The 19,949-nt window shown below is 39.7% G+C and overlaps 1 protein-coding gene across 3 annotated transcripts in view; it reads left to right on the forward strand.

The window, feature by feature from the left end:
* RHBDL3 (rhomboid like 3) overlaps nucleotides 1–19,949 on the forward strand; it is a gene marked incomplete at both ends in the record, with an annotated part of 143,948 nt that overhangs the window by 100,322 nt on the left and 23,677 nt on the right. For all 3 annotated transcript variants that reach the window (XM_083353630.1, XM_083353631.1, XM_083353632.1), the window contains 2 exons: nucleotides 8,789–9,013; nucleotides 13,832–13,980. In XM_083353630.1, coding sequence (XP_083209756.1) covers nucleotides 8,789–9,013; nucleotides 13,832–13,980 — 374 coding nt within the window. The remainder of the gene's footprint in view (nucleotides 1–8,788; nucleotides 9,014–13,831; nucleotides 13,981–19,949) is intronic.

Raw genomic sequence — 19,949 nt, forward strand, 5'->3', positions numbered from 1 at the left:
TAAATGATTCCTTCCTCATCTATCTTGTTTGGAAATAGGCTTCAGAAGCATTTCAGAAGCACATCTAGCTGTGGTAAATAAGCATATTGTTATAGTGTTCCATTACACATTTCTCCCTCAGGCGTGAATGTATTTGAGAAGGCGCAGCATGTATTGTTAGGAAACAATCTCAACCACTTCCTTCTTTGCATGTGAATAATCCAATAAACAATTTTAAGGAAAGTGAATATTTAATGAATCAGAGGATGCTTTTTTTCTTAATCCCTTTTCCATTTTGTAGTTTATCCGTCTGCCTCCACTTTTAATAACCAGTTTCTTAAAGAAGCTGCAGATGAACTGCATGGGGGAAAAAGCAGGGTGGCTTTTCGTGGGTTTTTTGGACCTGAAAATGTGCCAGGCCACCATAAATTCTCTGTTCTTTCTGCCAATGGTTAAGTATTTGATTCAAAAACTCCCAAATCTAGAAATCTGGTGCTAAGTACATTACGACCATATGGGAACTGTTCTCTGTATAGCAGTGAAAGGCTAGCAATGACAGTTCAATGAAATTTTGTCGCCCTGAATTAATTGGGTCTTCTCATACAAAAGGAAGAGTCTAATTTTGTTTCACACATGATATGAGACTTCAATAAAGGTCCAGAACGATAGGGTAGACTGTTAGCCAAAAAAAAACCTTCCAAAAGAAGGCAGGGACAAAGTTCTCTACTGTCCTCTACTACTATTGTCATTTTGAGTTATCCGAGCAAAATACCTGCAATGAACATAGAAAACAGATGAATTTCAATTGCATCATTATGGCCACTATTTTGATTTTCTTGGACCAGACCTATGGATACCTCTATGATGATCTCTGTGTTTTCAGACTATGTCCATGATGTCTATAAAATGTGTTAACTTAAAAGAACTATATAAAAATAAGAAATAAATAAAAATAAATAAAACTAAGATGATCAAAGGCCTGGAGACTAAAACATACAAAAACGGTTGCAGGACTTGGGTTTGGTTAGTCTAAAGAAAAGAAGAAATAGGGGAGACATGATAGCGGTATTCCAGTATTTGAGGGGCTGTCACCAAGAAGAGGGGGTCACGTTATTCACCAAAGCACCAGAGAGAAGGATGAGAAACAATGGTTGGAAACTGATTAAAGAGAGAAGCAACCTGGAACTAAGGAGAAACTTCCTGACAGTGAGAACAATTAGTAACCAGTGGAACAGCTTGCCTCCAGAAATCATGGGTGCTCTATCACTGGAGATCTTTAAGAAGAGGCTAGACAGTCACTACTCTGAGATGATCTCCAAGGTCCCTTCCAACTTTATTGTTATTGTTGTTGTTGTTATAAGATGGTATAGGTCCTCCTGCTTGGTCAGGGGGCTGGACTAGAAGACCTCCAAGGTCCCTTCCAGCTCTATTCTTCTTCTTGAAAGGTATTCTCTCTGGGGACTTTTTTTTGAAATTACATTATATGATGTGGAGTGTGTTTCAGTTTCTCTCTCTCTCTCTGCTTCTGTCTCCTTCACACACACAGAGACACACAAGTAGAAGTAAAAAGGAATAAATGGGAATAAGCTGTACTGTAGTACAGTCTTGGTTAATGGAATTTTTGCATTAAAATTATTGAAAGAAATCTCAAAAGTTTGCAAATTTGTTAGGTATGATATATACTAACACATCTACCATTGTTCATCAGCTATGAGGAATATTTAGATATTTTTATAAAATCCTTCATCCATTGCATATAAGGCATTTTCAATTGCCTAAATCAATACCTTGCCCTTGATGGTAATAAATTACAGTGATATCCCTTACCAGATCACCTTTGCATTTGTTCACATACTAAAGCTGAATCCATGATTCATGCGATTAAACTGCCCTTTATTTTACCCTTGGTATCTTAAGGTCAGGTTGCCACATGTTAGCAAATGTTCACCCCCGTCTAGCCAGCTTTTGCAGAACAGTTAATTTATTGAAGTATCTAACAAGACTGAGAAAAGTCTAGTTGTTGCTGCTGCTAATATTTTGTATTTATTCATTTTCACATTTTTACCCTGCTGTAGTCCAAAGATTCTTGACACCTTTTAGAACATGGGTATCCAACCTTTTGGCTTGCCTAGCCTGCCTTGAGTAAAGAGGAATTATTTTGGGTCCCTTATAAAATAAATCATATAGTTAGTTTATATAAATCACATAATAGTGTTCAAAGTTTATGAACTTGTGGAGATGCATTACTAGCTTCCAGGGCCACATACAATATGCACGCCTCATACTGGACATATCTGCTTTAGAAGCTGTTGAGGATAATATGCCCAGATTGCATGTTGTACTCACTTTTATGAAGCATGTCTGTTTTGTCTCATTGTTTCTATTAATTCATTATGTGACTTGCACTACCAAAATCTTCACTAGATTGTGTCATGTCTGTTCCATTTATAACCATGATTGGTTTTGGTATGTGTATGTGTACACACACACACACACACACACACACACACATTTACAATATAAAAATGGGGAGGGGGAATAGCCTGTCTACTGATTTTCTAATGTACGTTGTTCACCCTTCCTCAATATGTTAGTTTCTAAATGTTCCAATGGCCTAAAAATTAATAATATTAGGAAAATATAAAAAAATGTTTTCTAAGTAAGGGAAAAAAGCAAATGTTCCTGCTTACAGATCAATCAGATCTGTAATCCAAACAAGCTACGCATGAAAAATAAATGCATAATCACACAGGTTTTATTTTTAAACAATATTTGATGCTATCTTTAGGCCAAAATAAAATAGTTTTTTTTTGTTGAGAAGGAAACCCGTGTATATAATGCATGTATTTAATTTGTATGATATATTTCAATTTAGCTCATGAATTTCTTTCCATTCTTTGAATGGGTTAGAAATTAGAGCTGAAACCTCTTAATGGAATAAATAGAGGAAGACAACTTTCTCCAATTTCCCTTTGGACAGAAAAGGTTCTCATTAGCATCAGTGGATGGAAGCTTTGCAAAGGGGGTAGTTGCCAGTGGAAAATATTGGAAATCACAGAAATTCCCATAAATGGAGTTCCATGCCAGCAGAAGAGAACACAGCTCATTTAAACACATAATAATTAACAAAACACAATTTCAACAACAGTACAGATACTCCTTGACTTACAACAGTTTGTTTAGGGACCATTCGAAGTTACAATAGCACTGAAGAAAGTGACTTATGACCATATTTCACACTTATAACCAATGCAGCATCCCTGTAGTTATGTGATCAAAACTCAGATGTTTGGCAACTGACTCATATTTATGACGGTTGCTGTGTTCTGAGGTAATGTGATCGCCTTTTGCGACTTTCTGACAAGCAAAGTCAATGGGGAAGCCGTTTTCAGTTAACAACCATGTTACTAATTTAACAACTGCAGTGATTCTCTTAACAATGGTGACAAGAAAGGTTGTAAAATGGGGCAAAAGTCACTTGACAAATTTCTCACTTAGCAGCAGAAATTTTGGGCTCGTTTGTGGTCAGGAGAACTGCCTGTATTGTTATGAAAATAAAATGTACATTGAACAATAAGCCAGACAGTAATATAAATAGACATCCTTAATCCTTAATCTCAGAAATGGATTCTGACTGAAACTTTCCAGCTTTTTCCCTTTGTCTTTACAGAATCTTGCAAGTCCAAGTGCTGAGTAAGGCAAACCACACAGTTAATTCATATTTCCTTTATTGTGTTTATAGTCTGTCATCATAAAAGAGGTTGCATAAATCAATAAAAATATATGTAGTTTGGAAAGTGATAGCTGAAAGATTACTCATTTCAATTACTCATAGGTCTCTTGTCTCACACCTGCTGAGGTGCTAGATAATATTGTGAAATGATGGCAAGATCTAAATTTACTCATAACTTTGGAGAAAAAGAGAGGAACTATATAGACTATGTTCTTTCTCAGAGAGGCCCCCCAAAGGATATGATTAGGGTTACAGTTAGGGTAAGAGTTTGGTTAGGATTGATTCTCCATGGTCATCATGAGTTAGGTGGCTTATAAATATGATTTATTTAAAAAAAACCACTCTTCTCCATTAGCACTGGACAGAAATATATCAGTCAGGGAAGATTCAAATATTTTACATTTCTAAGTGCTCTTCAACAGAATAGCACTAAAACGCTGTTATCCAGGGTAGAAGCAGACATAAGTGTATGCAAGCTGAATTTATCCCTCTCCACATTTCAGGTCCCTAGTCTGCATTAAAGTAGGGATTTTGAGAGAAAAGCATAAAAGAGAACACTTCCTTTTGTGTCAGTTACTAGCAGTAGAATCTGGGATCCCACAGCATGATGCTGAGAATCTTCTACTGCTAGTAACTGGACCAGCATCAAAGGAAGTGTTCTCTTTGCTTTTCTCTCAAAATCTCTACTTCAATTCAGAATAGGGACCTGAAAGGTGGTGAGGAATTATTTCAGCTTGCATACATTTATGTCCACTTCTGCCTTGGGTAATAGCATTTTAGTAGTATTCTGTTGAAGAGCCCTTAAGAAATGTAAAATATTTGAAACTGCCCCAACTGATACATTTATGTCTAGTGCTAATGGAGAAAAGTGGGTTTTTTTTAATAAATCATATTTATAAGCCTCCTAACTCATAATGACCCTGGAGAATCTCATTACAAAAACTTTTAAGCAGAACTTTTGAAGTTTTAGGATTTCATGTAGGAAGGTTAAGTGTTCTATTAAAGCACAGAAAATATTGTTTCCCATTCTTTTCTTGCTGTAACATGAGTTGTTTGTTTCTGAGGTAGGCAATTACAAGAATAATTATCTAGACTAGAGAGATGTCAGTTGGTTTCCCAGTCTTTTTTTCTCTCATCACATGATACTATTTAGTGCTTTTATATGTCCGGATTAAATGGTTCTCGGTACTGTAAGCACCTAGACGTGGTAAAAGTAACCAGTATATAGCCTGTAATAAATGAATAAAAAATGAAGATAGATTAGAGAGAAAATGAAGAGGGTTTTTAAATGCTGTTTGCTCCACTCAGCAAGTATCATTTGTTTTACATTTTTACTGGAAAATCTTTGGTTTCTATGACATCGACATATTTAAACAAAATAGATTATTTCAGGTAGTCCTCCACTTATGGCCATAATTGAGCCTAACATTTATGTCGCTAAGTGAGACATTTGTTAAGTGAGTTTTGCTCCATTTTACTACTTTTCTTGCCACAATTGTTAAGTAAATCACTGTAGTTCTTAAGTTAGCAACATAGTTGTTAAGGGAATCTGGCTTCCCCATTGACTGCTTGTCAGAAGGACACAAAAGGTGATCATCTAACCCCAGGACACTACAGTGCCATAAATATGAGTCAGTTACCAAGCATCTGAGTTTTGATCACATGACCATAGGATGCTGCAACAGTTGTGTGAAAAATGCTTGTAAGGCACTTTTTTCAGTGCTGCTGTAACTTCAAATGGTCATTAAATGAATTGTTGTAAGTTGAGGATTACAGTACCTGTATTTTACTGGTAGATGACTGAGCAGTGGGGTGCAGCATAGTGTGTAGAACTGATTTTGATTGTCCCCCATTTATAAACTTAGGTTATTTCCCATCCCACCATAAAATTATTGGTTTTGTCAGCCTTCTCATATCTCAGTTTTCTGATGGGTTATAGCTGGTCTCAAGATATAAATATTAAACAAGTATTTTGTAACAGGAGTGGGCTTGTATTACACTATATATTTATTGGATTATATGCATGCACATCATATCTGATACACATGTTTAAATCATGGGTACTTAAGAAAAATGAGATACCCCAAAAGATCACAATCAAAACACTGAAAAATAACAATTTCTTTCAGAAAAAAATTAAGGCAAGTTCAGAAGACATATCAGGATTTGGAGTGAATTATTAATTCGGGGGACTAAAATAAAATTCTAATAATATAGATTTGAGATTTCAGTACTATAGCATGACTTAGGGAAAATAATGTTTACGTTTGAGAAAAGGGGATCTTACGTTACACCTTTGCTCCACGAGCTGCATTGGCTACCGGTTGCTCTCCGGGTGAGGTTCAAGGTGTTAGTTATGACTTACAAAGCCCTTCATGGCATGGGTCCGGATTACCTACGGCAACACCTGCGGCCGGCGTCAACTTCCCTCCGTCCAGTGCGCTCCCACAGAGAGGGCCTCCTCAAGGTGCCGCCGATCAAAGAATGCCGATTGGTGACCCCCAGGGGGAGAGCGTTCTCTGTGGGCTCGCCAGACCTTTGGAACCGCTTACCGGTTGAGCTCCGGATGGCCCCCGACCTTCGCTCCTTCCGGCGCTATCTCAAAACATTCTTTTTTGAACAAGCTGGCCTGGTCTGACGGGATGGGGTTGGGTTTTTAAAACTAGTTTTAACTTTAATATGTATTGATTTTATGGGCATGATGTTTAATGGCTTTTTAATTTTTGTATTCGATTTTTATTGTGTATTGCCCTGTTCACCGCCCTGGGTCCTTCGGGAGAAGGGCGGTATAGAAATCAAATTATTAAATTAAATTAAATTAAATTATTTAACGAGATGAATATGCTGGTTTTGCAGAAGCCACCCAACTATATGTGGAGCCATAATTAGAGTGTCAAACCAAGTGACATGTAAGTGACTCAATCATGGGAGTGTTTTCTGCTCAAGCAGTTTGGAAATAAGGGGGTGCAGGGCCAGAGCACTAGTTATTTTAATGAACTCTTTGAGAGGATGTCCATGGAAATTCTCAGTCATCCAGGTCATGGTTGTTTCAAGGGAGGTTTTCAAAAGGCAACTGGGCTTTCTTGGGTTTTGTCAGGGAAATTGCACAGCAGGTGTCCAAATGCGGTCAGGGATACTGACACAAGCTTGTAGTTTTATATAAATAAATATATTTCACATCTACATTTACAGCAAACAAACAGGAGGTAAACAGGGGCATCATGAGGTAAATCACAGAGCACACAGGGCACACAGAAGAAAAAGGTGGGGGGGGCAAGGGAAAACTCCCCCTCCACACGCACAGCAACCAATCACAACGTTTGTGGCCTCACACAGGAGCCAGCACTCTCCAACCAATCAACTACAACTGTGTGTTCTGGCTCATTGTACAACCCCAGGGATCCAGCTACGAAATTTAAATTTCTTAACAGTTCCCCCCCCCCTTTTTTTCCTTGAGAGGTTGCCACTATTATGAAAATAATTCAGGGATCAGCTGAATCTAATAGTGCAGTATCTAACAATCAGAAGTTACAGTGCTTCTGAGCAGGAAGATAATATTTTGACAAATAGAATATGTAATTATTGAACTGACACAAGCAGGCAGGTGTCATCAGCAGACAGGTGGTTGATGATGAATTATGACTGAAAAGTCAAGGAAGCAGACATGGATCTGTCAGTGTTACAGGGGTTTTCAGTGTCTTGTTCTTCTAGCATTTTAATTGGCTTGGTTTAACCTGGTGCAATTGCTGCATATTTGCTGCTTATCTTGTTATTTTCTTAACATGCACTTTTCTTGTTTTGTGTTGTTGTTTTTTTCTCATCACTCTGGGATGATTCCTGTACGCTCCCATTCTCCCTGAAGAAATTAAAGGCAGCTTAAAAATTGTTGTACATAACAAATGATAAATAACACTTATTGTCAAGACCACTTGCACCTCGGCTCCCCTCATTCAAAATGAAGCTTATAGCAGGGTGATTAGTTTGTTTTGAAGCAGTTTGGCTCAGCTTGAAGCAATTACCCGTGCACATTGTATGTATGAAAGAAGGAGGTCTGGCCTTTGAAATCTTGTACAGATGAGCCAAAAAGAAAATGATCAAACACCAGTAGCAACACCACCAACCCGGAATGCTAATTCTGTGGTACTGTACTTTCTCTTGTGTGCTGAATTAAGTCTTGGCAGCTTTCTACAAGCAGATGTTAACAGAGCTGTAGTCCATAGGAATAAAAGACTCTCAGAAAAGTTTTTGGCAATTGCATAAGAGTGTGTTTATTCTATGGGAAGGCATATGTGTGCATTTGGAACATCTTATATTCTTGTACTCTATTAGGCAGAAATAGATAACTCCTGGGATCTCAGTTAATTAAGTACCATCAAATTGGGTTCACTTCTGACCATCACATTTTTTTTAAAATCCCATTTATATCCCACCCTTCTCCGAAGACTCAGGGCGGCTTACAATCTAAAGCACAAATCAATGTGCTTAGCAATAGCCTTCATTCTATGTATATGCCGATCATCCATAGCTCAGTGATCTGTTTGATCTTATCCGGTCACTACGGTATTTTTTCTTCTCTTTCTACCTATCTAGCTATTACCTGCCTACCTCCCTATTTATTTATGACAGTTGCAATGTCCCGGAATCATCCGGGATCCCCTTTTGCGACCTTCTGACAAGCAAAGTGAATGGGGAAGCCAGATTCTCTTAACAACCATTTTACTAACTTAACAACTGCAGTGACTCACTTAACAACTGTGACAAGAAAGGCTGTAAAATGGGGCAAAACTCATTTTACAACCGTCTTGCTTAGCAATGGAAATGTTGGGCTCAATTATGGTCATAGTCGAGGACTACCTGTATAGTAGTTTAAAGCAATAGGCTAGGCCAGAGATTATGTAGGAAGTTAGTTTCTTCGGAATTTGTACTGTTTGTATCTTGTAAACATCTGCATTATGGCCAAGTATTGAACTTACCCCTGATAACATATCTTAACCCTCTCAGCTTGAGCAGCTTATAGTTTGATTAGAGCATTTTATTTTATTTTTTTCCTTTCCTTCTTCTTAACTGTATCTTCAGATGAGTAACAAGAGGTCCAACAGCTTCCGCCAAGCCATTTTGCAAGGGAACAGGAGGCTATGCAGCAAGGCCCTCCTGGAGGAGACGGGACTCAGCCTTTCTCAGCGGTTGATTCGGCACGTGGCGTATGAGACATTACCCCGTGAGATAGACCGGAAATGGTACTACGACAGCTACACCTGCTGTCCTCCACCTTGGTTCATGATTGCCATCACAATTGTAGAGGCAAGTATCTTCAAGCATGGAATGATGTGGGCGGGGTTTGCCTAGTCTATTGTATTCTCCTTGGTCTGAAAATGGTTCAGCTTGCAAGTTTGGTGTCAGCTAACCTCAATATAATTTAGATCTGGGTTGTCCAAGCTTGGCAACTTTAAGACTTGTGAACTTCAACTCCCATGTCTGGCTAGGGAATTCTGAGAGTTGAAGTCCACAGGTGTTAAAGTTGCCAAGCTTGGACACCCCTGATTTAGATCCCAATATTTGCATACATAATTTAAACTCTAATATATGCACATATAAGGAGATAGTCTAAAATTTTCTCTGAAATATGGTTTGGAAAGACAATCAGCTAACGGTACAGACTTGAAGCAGATAACACATTAAATGGATTCATCGGTATTTGCCATGGCAACAGTGTTTTCCCAAGTAGTTTATTGTTTTCATTCCTTAAAAGGTTTTCATAAAGGTATTGGGAACCTGTGGCTTTCTAAAAGTTGCCAGACTCCAACTTCTGTAAATAATGGCCTGTTGTCCCGGCCAATAGTTGAAGATAATGGGATTTATATACAGCAGCTGCAAATTCCCCACTTTTACCTATGAACAGCACCCATAAGGAAAGTCTCCTGCCTGGCAGAACCACTTTTGTAGAATTACCTCTTCAAGAAAGCCCACTGAGTTTGTGGCAGTTTTGAAGCAGCCAATATTCACTTGGAAAGAAGTAGGCATCAGAAAGGATGTGAGTTAGTACCATTGTGTCTCTGGCATCAACATGTCTAGCACACCTTCAGTTTTGATAACTACCATGTTTGTGAAAGGAAGTGTTTCCCCCCACAGGTTTGCCCCACAACATGGGAACTGGGGGAGTTGTCTGACATTCACCAAGAAGAATAGAAAATGCTGCTGGAACAGTGAAGGGCAAATGGCCATAGGCCCTGCTGTTGCACTGTGTTTGTCAAATCAAGTAACCAGGAACAGGAGTTGAGTTTGAGTTTATTACATGTTACCTACACAAAAGAATCGGATCTACTGATGTTCCAGGCAAATCGGCGCTAGTTAAAAGTCAACAGAATGCATGGAGGGCTGGACTTAGGTCTCTCATGGCAGCATAGCGATTCCAAAGTTGATGATGTGCTTGAACCCACCCTCAGGCTCAGCCTGGTCATCTCCTACAGCAGCGGTCACCAACCTTCCCGGCTCTGAGGACTGGAGGTGGTGTTAGCGGTGGGGTGGGAGAGGGGATGATTTGGCATGCATGCATGCATGACGCCTATGCAAATGCAGCTTCGTGCACTTCTGCACTCGCTCATTTTTTGCACAGTCCGGTTCCCAAGAGGCTGCGGCCCAGCTCCGAGCGATGGAGCAAAGGTCGGAGACCTCTATCCTACAGTGTTGGTGCCTTTGAAAATCAGCTGTTGCTTGAGGGAGGGGTGTTGGCTGACAGAATTTAACTGTTTTCGTACTGCATGAACGAGGTTTTCTCTTTTTGCTGTCCTCTCCTAGGTACCATTGCCTCTTCTCCAAGCAGCTTTGTTCTCCCCTTTGCCTTGTCTTCTCTTCCCGAGGTAGATACCCTTTCCTCTTGCCCTGCATCCATCTTCTTTCCTCCTCCTCCACTTCTTCCTCTGTTATTTCTGCTGAAAATAGGGAAGGGAGGGGAAGGGCATGTCTGTGTGCACGCTTGTGTTTCTCTTGTGAAAGCGGTTTGCATGTGTGAGAAAGAATAGATGGTACATACCACTACGGTGGGAAGGTAACAGCGTTTCGTGCGCCTTTGGTGTCTAGTCATGCCGGCCACATGACCACGGAGAGGTCCTCGGACAAGCGCTGGCTCTTCGGCTTTGAAACGGAGATGAGCACCGGCCCCTAGAGTCGGAAACGACTAGCACACATGTGCGGGGGAACCTTTACCTTTTTATGATACATTGCAATTAATTAGTTATATAAATGAGATACCTAATTTACAGGAGATCAGTGGTGATTATTTTGATTTTATCTTGTCCTGGTTTGGCCTAGCTTTTTTTTGGTATTGCTTCAGAAGGAGATATGTATATGTGTGGTTCACATATGCATGAGGGTACATGGTTTTGTGTGCTGCCTGCATCCCATCATATGCAGGTTACGGAGGGAGGAATTCCCCAAGGCTAGTTTAGAACAGTGGTTCTCAACCTTTTCTTTACCACGGACCTCCTTTAAATACCTTTTGTGGCCACAGACCGCAGCCATGGACCCCCAAGATTTAACTCAAGATTTAAATCAGAACACTTCTTCAAGTTTTCGCTTTGCCTGTGAGACATTGTGGCCCCCCAGGGGTCTGCAGACCACAGGTTGAGAACCATTGGTTGAGAAGATAGCGGAAATCTTAGTTTGAGAAGAGGGGGAGTTAGGAATTGCATAGGATTTGGTGTGTGTGTGTGTGTGTGTGTGTGTTTGTGTGTTTCCCTGTCTACTCTCTTTGGGAGGTTGTCTTCAATTCAGAGTAAACTTAAGTAACTAAGATTTAACTATGATGTTAATATGAGGTAGGATGGAAACAAACACAAGTGAAAATGTAGGGCTCAGTATTAAGGTATCTCTAATGCTACCTGGCAGATCAAATTTCAGGTGGTTCTGAGATCTTCTGTTCTGCAACTGTTCATTTGGAATTAGGGTGTTCTGCAAGGTTTGTTGCTTTTTTTAAAAAAAAATAATTCCACCACGCTGTTTACACAACAGTGGGAGAAGTCATGTTAGCAGATTTTGAGGGATAGGCAGCCCCACCTCTCTGTTCTTCTACGGTAGTAATCCCAAAATGGCAGTAGATTTCCTGAATGACTAGATTACATGACTATATGATGTTTAAACCAAGGACGTCCAGTCCAAGGAGTTTTAAGTGGGGAAACCTGGACAGTGGGATTCACCTGCTGTTGGATAAATTACTGCCTCTGAAGGACCATGCCATTTTGGAGAATCAGTTCAATGAATGAAGGAAGGTCAAGTTCAAGATGCGATCAATTCCTTGCTACTAGGGAAGTGGAAATTACATAGAGCAGGAGTAAGCCTTTGGCCTTTTAATTTCTTGTTCGGTCCTTTGACGTTTCCAATAAAGCTTTATTTAAAGTTCAGCATAATGCTGAAATACCTCTCCAGGCATTTCTCAATGGTTCCAATTACTTTATGTTGAGCAATTAAACAAAAGCAATGGGATTGCAGTAGAAAGGATGACAACACGTTTTAAAAGGGGGCAAAGGGGGCAGATGTTCTAGCACTATGCTCGTAGGAGGTTTGTGTAGCACACTTTTGAGTCTTTCATGTATTTGTGCAATGGGTCAGTTTAACATAGAGGTAGTCCTCAGCTTACAACAGTTCATTTAGTGGCTGTTCAAAGTTATAATAGCACTGAAAAAAGTGACTTATGACCATTTTTCACACTTATGACCGTTGCAGCATCCCCACGGTCACGTGATTTGCATTTGGATGCCTGGCAACTGGTTCTTATTTATGATGGCTGCAGTGTCCCATGGTCATGTGACCACCTTTTGCAACCTTCTGACAAGCAAAGTCAATGGGGAAGCCAGGTTCACTTAAGAGCTACGTTACTAATTTAACAACTGCAGTGATTCATTTAATAATTGTAGCAAGAAAGGTCGCAAAGTGGGGCAAAACTCACTTAACAAATTTCTCACTTAGCAATATAAATTCTGGGCTCAGTTGTGGTCGTAAATAGAGGACTACCTGTATATGCATATATACTTGTGTAGTTTTTACATTTGCATCACACACTGATTTAGTTGATAATACGTTTTGTTTCACAGCCAGATAACATAGGAAATATGTGTTGTTCCAGTGGAAATGAAATGTCATTGAATCCTCCTGGAATGGATTTAGCTGAAGAAAATATGTTTCATGGCTTTCTTTGGATCTGCTGGCCTTTCTTGCTTTCAGCAACAGTATGAGAAGAGCTTAAATCCAGACAGATTGTATTTGTGTGGGGTTACTTCAGAGAAGAGAAATTCTGGCCAATTACGTATTTTGCCACTGCAAGGATTTATGTATGCCTGTGTAATCCTCCTTTTACATTGCCTGGATTCACACATTGTCCTAAACTATTATGTAATCTACTTGGCTTTGGCTTGGCCTGATGTGAGAAGCAGCCATTGCAATATAATCAAGGTTTATGTAAGTCACATATAATTTCTGGAAGTTCCCAGAGGTTGCTATTTCATATTCAACAACAAGATAAATCAAAATGTTTCATTATGAGTGCGGTATTTAACATGGTACTATTTGTGTATTCATTATTCAGGTATTTTGATCAAACTTGTACAGACAAAACTTAAATATGTGGTTCTCAAGGAGGAGTTGAAAGATAGGTTGGCCTCAAGAGGAGGGATTAATATTAGAAATCTAATACCTCCTCCACATTTAAAGCAAACAAGTGACCAAGAAAGTCCAAACCAACCTCTAGTTAGATGTACTTTTATTGAACTGAGGTGTCTATATTTCCTAAAACACACCGATTTTTCCCCCCCTTAGTGCTGTTCAGGCATTTGGATTCAAGAGTTCAAAGACACCTCAGAATATTTGTGAAACAATCTGCAACTCCTTAAATTACATGTGCCTTTTCCCAGGATCACAGTGCAGCTCCACAATGCCACAGTGATCACAATATAATCACACAATTCCAGGGAAAAGTGCAGCTCTTTAGGGACTTGTCCAAAGGTGTCGTGTGAGCACCCCCTCACACTCAGAAGCACCTTTCCTCCCTCCAAGCAAAAGGTTTATTTCCCCCCCCCCCAGATATGCAAATGGAATTTGGTTAATTGTGGGCTTTCCCTGCTCTCCTAGGTTGCCTTCTTTCTTTACAATGGAGTGGTCCTGGATAGGTTTGTGTTGCAAGTCACCCATCCCTTCTATCTGAAGAATTCATTATTATATCATCCTCAACTCCGTGCTCAGGCCTGGCGGTACCTCACTTACATCTTCATGCACGCAGGGTGAGTACTGCGGAAATGTCGATGTCTCCGTTGTTACGTGGTATTAAGAGAAGAGGGCAAGGGAGACCTTGCAGTTGGCATTCGTGGGCAGCCCTCAGGGTCCAGTAACACGGCATAGCCCAATGTTCCCCACATCTTTAAAATTAGTTTTCCAACTGGGCAGCTACAGTACCTGCAATTTTAATTTCCTGTTATAATTCCTAGGATTGCAAACTCTGAGTTTATTCCACACAAATTTCTGGATTTTCATAACTGAACCATAAATTAACCAGTTAAGCCAGGTTCCTGTAACATGGTAGGATAAAAAGCAATTGGCTAGTTGTAGTTCCATGTACTGATAGTCCTTGACTTACAACCATTTCTTTAGTGGCTGTTCAAAGATACAACTGAAAAAAAAAGAGTTATGATCGTTTTTTCACACTTATGACCATTGCAGCATTCGGATGCTTGGCAAACTGGCTCATATTTATGACGGTTGCCGTGTCCCGGGATCATGTCATCACCTTTTACAACCTTCTGACAAGCAAAGTCAGTGTGGAAGCCAGATTCAGTTAACAACCAGGTTATTTAACTTAACATCTGCAGTAATTCACTTAACACGTGTGACAAGAAAGGTCATAAAATGGGGGCAGAATTCTTGCTTAGCAATAGAAATTTTGGACCTGTATTCCTTTGCTCTTTCTGTTCTTCATCTGACATCATCTATTTAAGTTGCGTCCCGCTGCCTTTTCTGAAATCCCCCTGTTCATGGGGCTTTTTCCCCTCTTTTGTGTATAACTCTATATTTCTTGGTAAGATCTTAAGAACAAATTAGCTTTCCGGAGAAATTAGTGCAATGGTTTGATAATTTCTACATTCTCTTGCATTTCTTTCACACCATCTGTTCCATATTTGTGTAAACAAAGCTATTAGTCCTTTAAACACCTCTTCTCTGCAGTTCAGTGGGCGTGTTTGGTGCTTTCCTGTTTCACAGTGGTGTATTGTCTGTCTGACTCAGTTTTTTTTTAATGGGGTCCGTTTCTGAATAAAGTTATATTGTCGCCCTCAGATCTACTTGTGGAAGGCTTCTCAGCTGCTGGATCTCATTGTCTATCACTCACGTTCATCCAAATTGTTAGAATCATGTCCACACAATTTTCTAGGCAATAATACAAAAGTAGTTTGCTTTTGCCTTTTCCAATTTGATCTTGGAGTGTCTTCTTCTAGGTACAGATAGTTCTCAACTCACAACTCATTTGTTGACCATTTGAAGTTACAATAGCACTGAAAAAAGGCAGTTATGATCATTTTTCCTACTTACGACCGTTGCAGCGTCTCCATAGTCATATAATCAAAATTCAGACACCTGGCAACTTATTCATATTTAGGACGGTTTCCGTGTCCCGGGATCACGTGATCCCCTTTTGTGGCCCTCTGACAAGCAAAGTCAATGGGGAAGCCAGATTCTCTTAACAACCATGTGACTAACTTAATTGCGGTGATTCACTTACCAACTGTGGCAAGAAAGGTCATAAAACGGGGCAATATTCACTTAACAACTGTCTCGCTCAGCAACAGAAATTTTGGGCTCAATTGTGGTTGTGAGTCGAAGGCTGCCTGCAGTTTGCTTTCATCTCCTAAGGCCACGCTTCCCAAACCTTGTTCTTCATTATCCAAAATGACTAATCAGAAAGTCCTTTTTACCCAATGCAGATAAAGAACTCAATTGTTGTTGTTAGCTGCCAAGCCGTGTCCGACCCATCGCGACCCTATGGACAACGTTCCTCCAGGCCTTCCTGTCCTCTACCATCTTCCAGAGTCCATTTAAGCTCACGCCTACTGCTTCAGTGACTCCATCCAGCCACCTCATTCTCTGTCGTCCCCTTCTTCTCTTGCCCTCAACCTTTCCCAGCATTAGGCTCTTCTCCAGTGAGTCCTTCCTTCTCATTAGGTGGCCAAAGTATTTGAGTTTTAGCTTCAGGATCAAGAACTCAATTAAGTCAATTTAAATATCTTTGTTTATGTTTGGGTAATGTATTAGCATCTCATTGTCTTAAGAAAAACTACTTCTACTCAGTTTTGGATAATTTACCCAGCTTTGGAAAGTGCGGCTTCAGGGGACGGTGCTTAGCTGTCTCTCTCCCATTTCAACTTATCATCAACGGTGATTCCTAGGGAGCAGCTCATGGATTCACTGAGATATGTCTGGCAAGAAAACAAAACATTAACACTGTGTCAGCTTTTCCAATAACCTAAGATCCCTGACTATAATGCAACACTGAAAATACTGGCAGATTTTACTTGATAGCCACTTCAGAATCAAGTCGGGAGCTTCTCTAACTGGGACCACCAAATCTAACTGGAACATTTTGGTCCTTCTGCCAATAAATAACCTGTCCTATCAGATTTGCAGAAAACATTTAACTTGTACACGCTTTCTAATGAGAGCATTTTTGTTGTCGTTTAATCTGAGAAGGTATTTCCCAGGCCTCCTCCTGGTGGCAATAGGAAAAATTACAGGGCAGTCCTCGACTTATGGCAATTGAACCCAAAATTTCTGTTGCTAAGCAAGACACTTGTTAAGTGAATTTTGTCCCATTTTGTGATCTTACTTGCCAGAGTTGTTAAGTGAATCACTGGAGTGGTTGAGTTAGTCACAGACCTGTTAAATGAACCTGTCTTCCCCATTGACTTTGTTTGTCAGAAGGTCGCAAAACGGGATCACATGACTCCAGGACACTGCAATCGTCATAAATGCGAACTAGTTGCCAAGTGTCCAAATTTTGCTCACACAATCATAGGGGTGCTACAGTGGTTGCAAGTGTGAAAAATGACCATAAGTCCCTTTTTGCAGTGCCGTTGTAACGTCAGTCATTAAATGAACTTTTGTAAGTCGAGAACTACACACACTAAAAGTTTCCATGCACTTATTAGAATATCTTGTTTTACCCTATCATTTTTTCTGAGCCCCCTGCCCTCCAATTTCTAGCTGGGCACTACAGGAGCTTACCCTCAACATAGATTATCTGAAGAAAATCAGGCACCCTAAATTCTCTGGGATTTCTTTGAATGAAAGGCATTGACTTTCTTTAAATATGGCCAACCACCCTGGAACCTTGAAAGATTTCAAAGCATTTTAGTCACATTGCAGAACATTTTTCTTACTCCCAAAAAAGCTAACCTTTGCCTTGACAAGTATCTTGTTGCCACTAGGCTGCTGTGTGGCTTGAAAAATGTGCTGAATCTTTTAATTATCCTGAGGTTTTTTTCCCCCCACACCCTTGGCTGGTTTCCAGGGGAATCTCTAGGAAGATCAAGTATCCAAAGTCTGCTGTCTGTACATATTAGAGACTTAACTGGAATTGGATGGTTACATTTTTGTGGCAGATTGTAAACCATTTGGAAGTGCAAACTTCCCAAACACACACACACACACACACACACACACACACGTGCACACACGTGCACACACACACACACACACACACACACACACACACACTCTCCACTTGAGAAGCAATGGGTGTTAGGGATAGTTGTTTTTAAGAAAACTCTGTAATATTTAAAATACTCAGCAATCACTTCCAGCCAAGTTGCCTGCATTAGATTATTTCTCCGGCTGGAGAACAGAATAAATCTCAAAGAAAGTCATATGGTGTTTGCGCTCTTTAATGGTGAGGCCATTATTCTGCTCCCCCTTCCACTAAAGGGCAAACTGATACAAAGGTGGTGAAATCTATTATTACCCTACTTCTTGCTGTGACTTTAAAATGTTAATGCGGATCTCTTAATTTATCATGCTTTTTTAGAGGGGGGGAACCATGAAGATCCCCTGTTAGAAGGGAGTCATTGAGGGAGGGGGGACTGATTGTGCTTACTCAGAGTTTCCCCAAATGTATGTGCTGCTCAAGGTTCCAGCCCTGATGGGGAAAAGCTTTCTAAGACCCTACAATTGTAAATTTTAGCTTTCCACTTTAAGGCAGAGTGTCTGTTAATGATCTGTGAGGCCCCGCCCATTTGTATTCCTGCCATAACTAATGAATTGCATTGATTCAAGGGCCCCCGCTTGCTCGGTCCCAGAGAAGGTGAAGCCTGGATAAATCAATTATATTGTCATCCAAAGAATGACACATTCAGAGCATGTGAAAGCTAATTACGTTTTATGGGCCCTTATTGACTATGGGACTCTGATGTGCTTGGCTGATGCAGGAGCAGTTTAGCTGAATGGAAGCCTCATTTTAAAAGGACCAGCCAAACAGTGGGCCAGCAGAAACATCAGCAGAAATAAATCATGGCACCTCAAGAGACACTATTTAAAAGACAGCTAAATTCATTGTTACGATAAAACCACAAACCTTCCCGTGACTTTTTTTTGCTATTAGCCTGCACTAAGCTGTGAATATTTCAGTGTAAGGAAAAGGTAGATTTTAAAATCTTGTTTCAAACTTTCGCCCTCATTTTCACTCAAAACAACACATTTTGGTTAAATGTTATGATTGGCGATTATTGTATAAGGATGCGCACACAGAGAGTTTGCAATCCACCCTGCTTCGACTTAAACAATTATGATAATCAGCAGGGTTTCTTTAAAAAAACAAAACAAAAACCCACTCTACAAGAAAATCTGGGCCTAGCATCAAATGGTAAATCTTGAACAACTGAACTGTTCAGTATTCTTGGATAGATACCAATCTGGCTCTGGAGATTGGCAATTTTTTAATTAGTTCATTTATCGCCTTTATTTGTGTTATTCAAGCAGAATGGTTGATGCATCCAACTTGGGGGGGGGAATGGATAAAGTCTGGACGTAAAGAATTAAATCTTTTTGCAGTATCTATCTCTTCTTTTAGTGTTCTTGTTAAATAATGAAGTAGCTGTTTGATTTTGCGCTAGTTGCTTAAAATCCTGTGCACTTTACTGATCACATTATACACTACGCAGTGTTCAAATCTTGTGGATTTTTTACTTTTGGAGTTTAGAAAAAAATTACAGCTGTGCATGTGCAAAATCTCTTAACAGACAGTCTTTCTATGCATTTAAGTGTTGGCATTGTTCAAGTTGCTTAAAAAAACAAAAGCAAATCATTCTCTTTTCATTCTTTGACATATACATTTCTCTGATACAGAGTTTTAAAATACAATTCCCAATGTGAGCTTTATTTAAAATGTAACTACTTTTTTGTATACAACTTTTAGTACCATAGTATATCTGACTTTTCACACAGGGAGATCATTTTTTTATGAAAAAATGATACATGATGATTGAGTGATTTTAGCATTCAACCCACCTCAGTACGGGAAAAAGATCTTTTCTGAATGCTTTTGTAACTTTATTGCTCTCTTTTTTTCCCCAGTCATATTTATAGCTATGACTTTTAATTTTTGTTCTTCAGGGCAGAGATTTGTTGCTTTTTTCTGCATCCTTCTTTAGAACAGGGATGAACATCTGACAATCACTATGTGGTGCTCCACAATCTCTGATTTTCAGCTTCTAAATTTCCCCTGGAGTGGCTGGGTTCACAATGTTTTCCAGTTTTTCAGAAAAGGAATTAAGAGGCAAAATGGTTCCCGTTTCATCTTTGAAAAACATCCAGTGCTTCCCAAAGGATTTCTTTCCCATCTGAAGGCATTAAACCTTCTTAAACTGTCCAACCTTCTCAAACAGGATTGTCCATACAGAAATAGTGTCAATGCCATTGGAGATACCCACTGGAGCACTACAGGCCAGATCATTCGTTCATTCGTTCGTTCGTTTGTTTGCTTGTTTGTTATTGTCACATCTTTGGTGTAAAAGATTTCTGCCTTCTGTGAGGTAGATGGGAGCCGTACCTTGCATTGCCAGAAATTATCCACTTCATTCCAGTTCAGATTTGTACCGGTCCATGGCCTTAATTACCATGCTGACAACTAATTAGTTAATTAATTGTGATTAACATATAACAATTACGGTTAATTGAGTTTGGTGCTTAAACGTTTAGTTCTAATCAGTAG

Source organism: Vipera ursinii, assembly GCF_947247035.1.
Source record: "Vipera ursinii genome assembly, chromosome: 2".
Lineage (NCBI taxonomy): Eukaryota > Metazoa > Chordata > Lepidosauria > Squamata > Viperidae > Vipera > Vipera ursinii.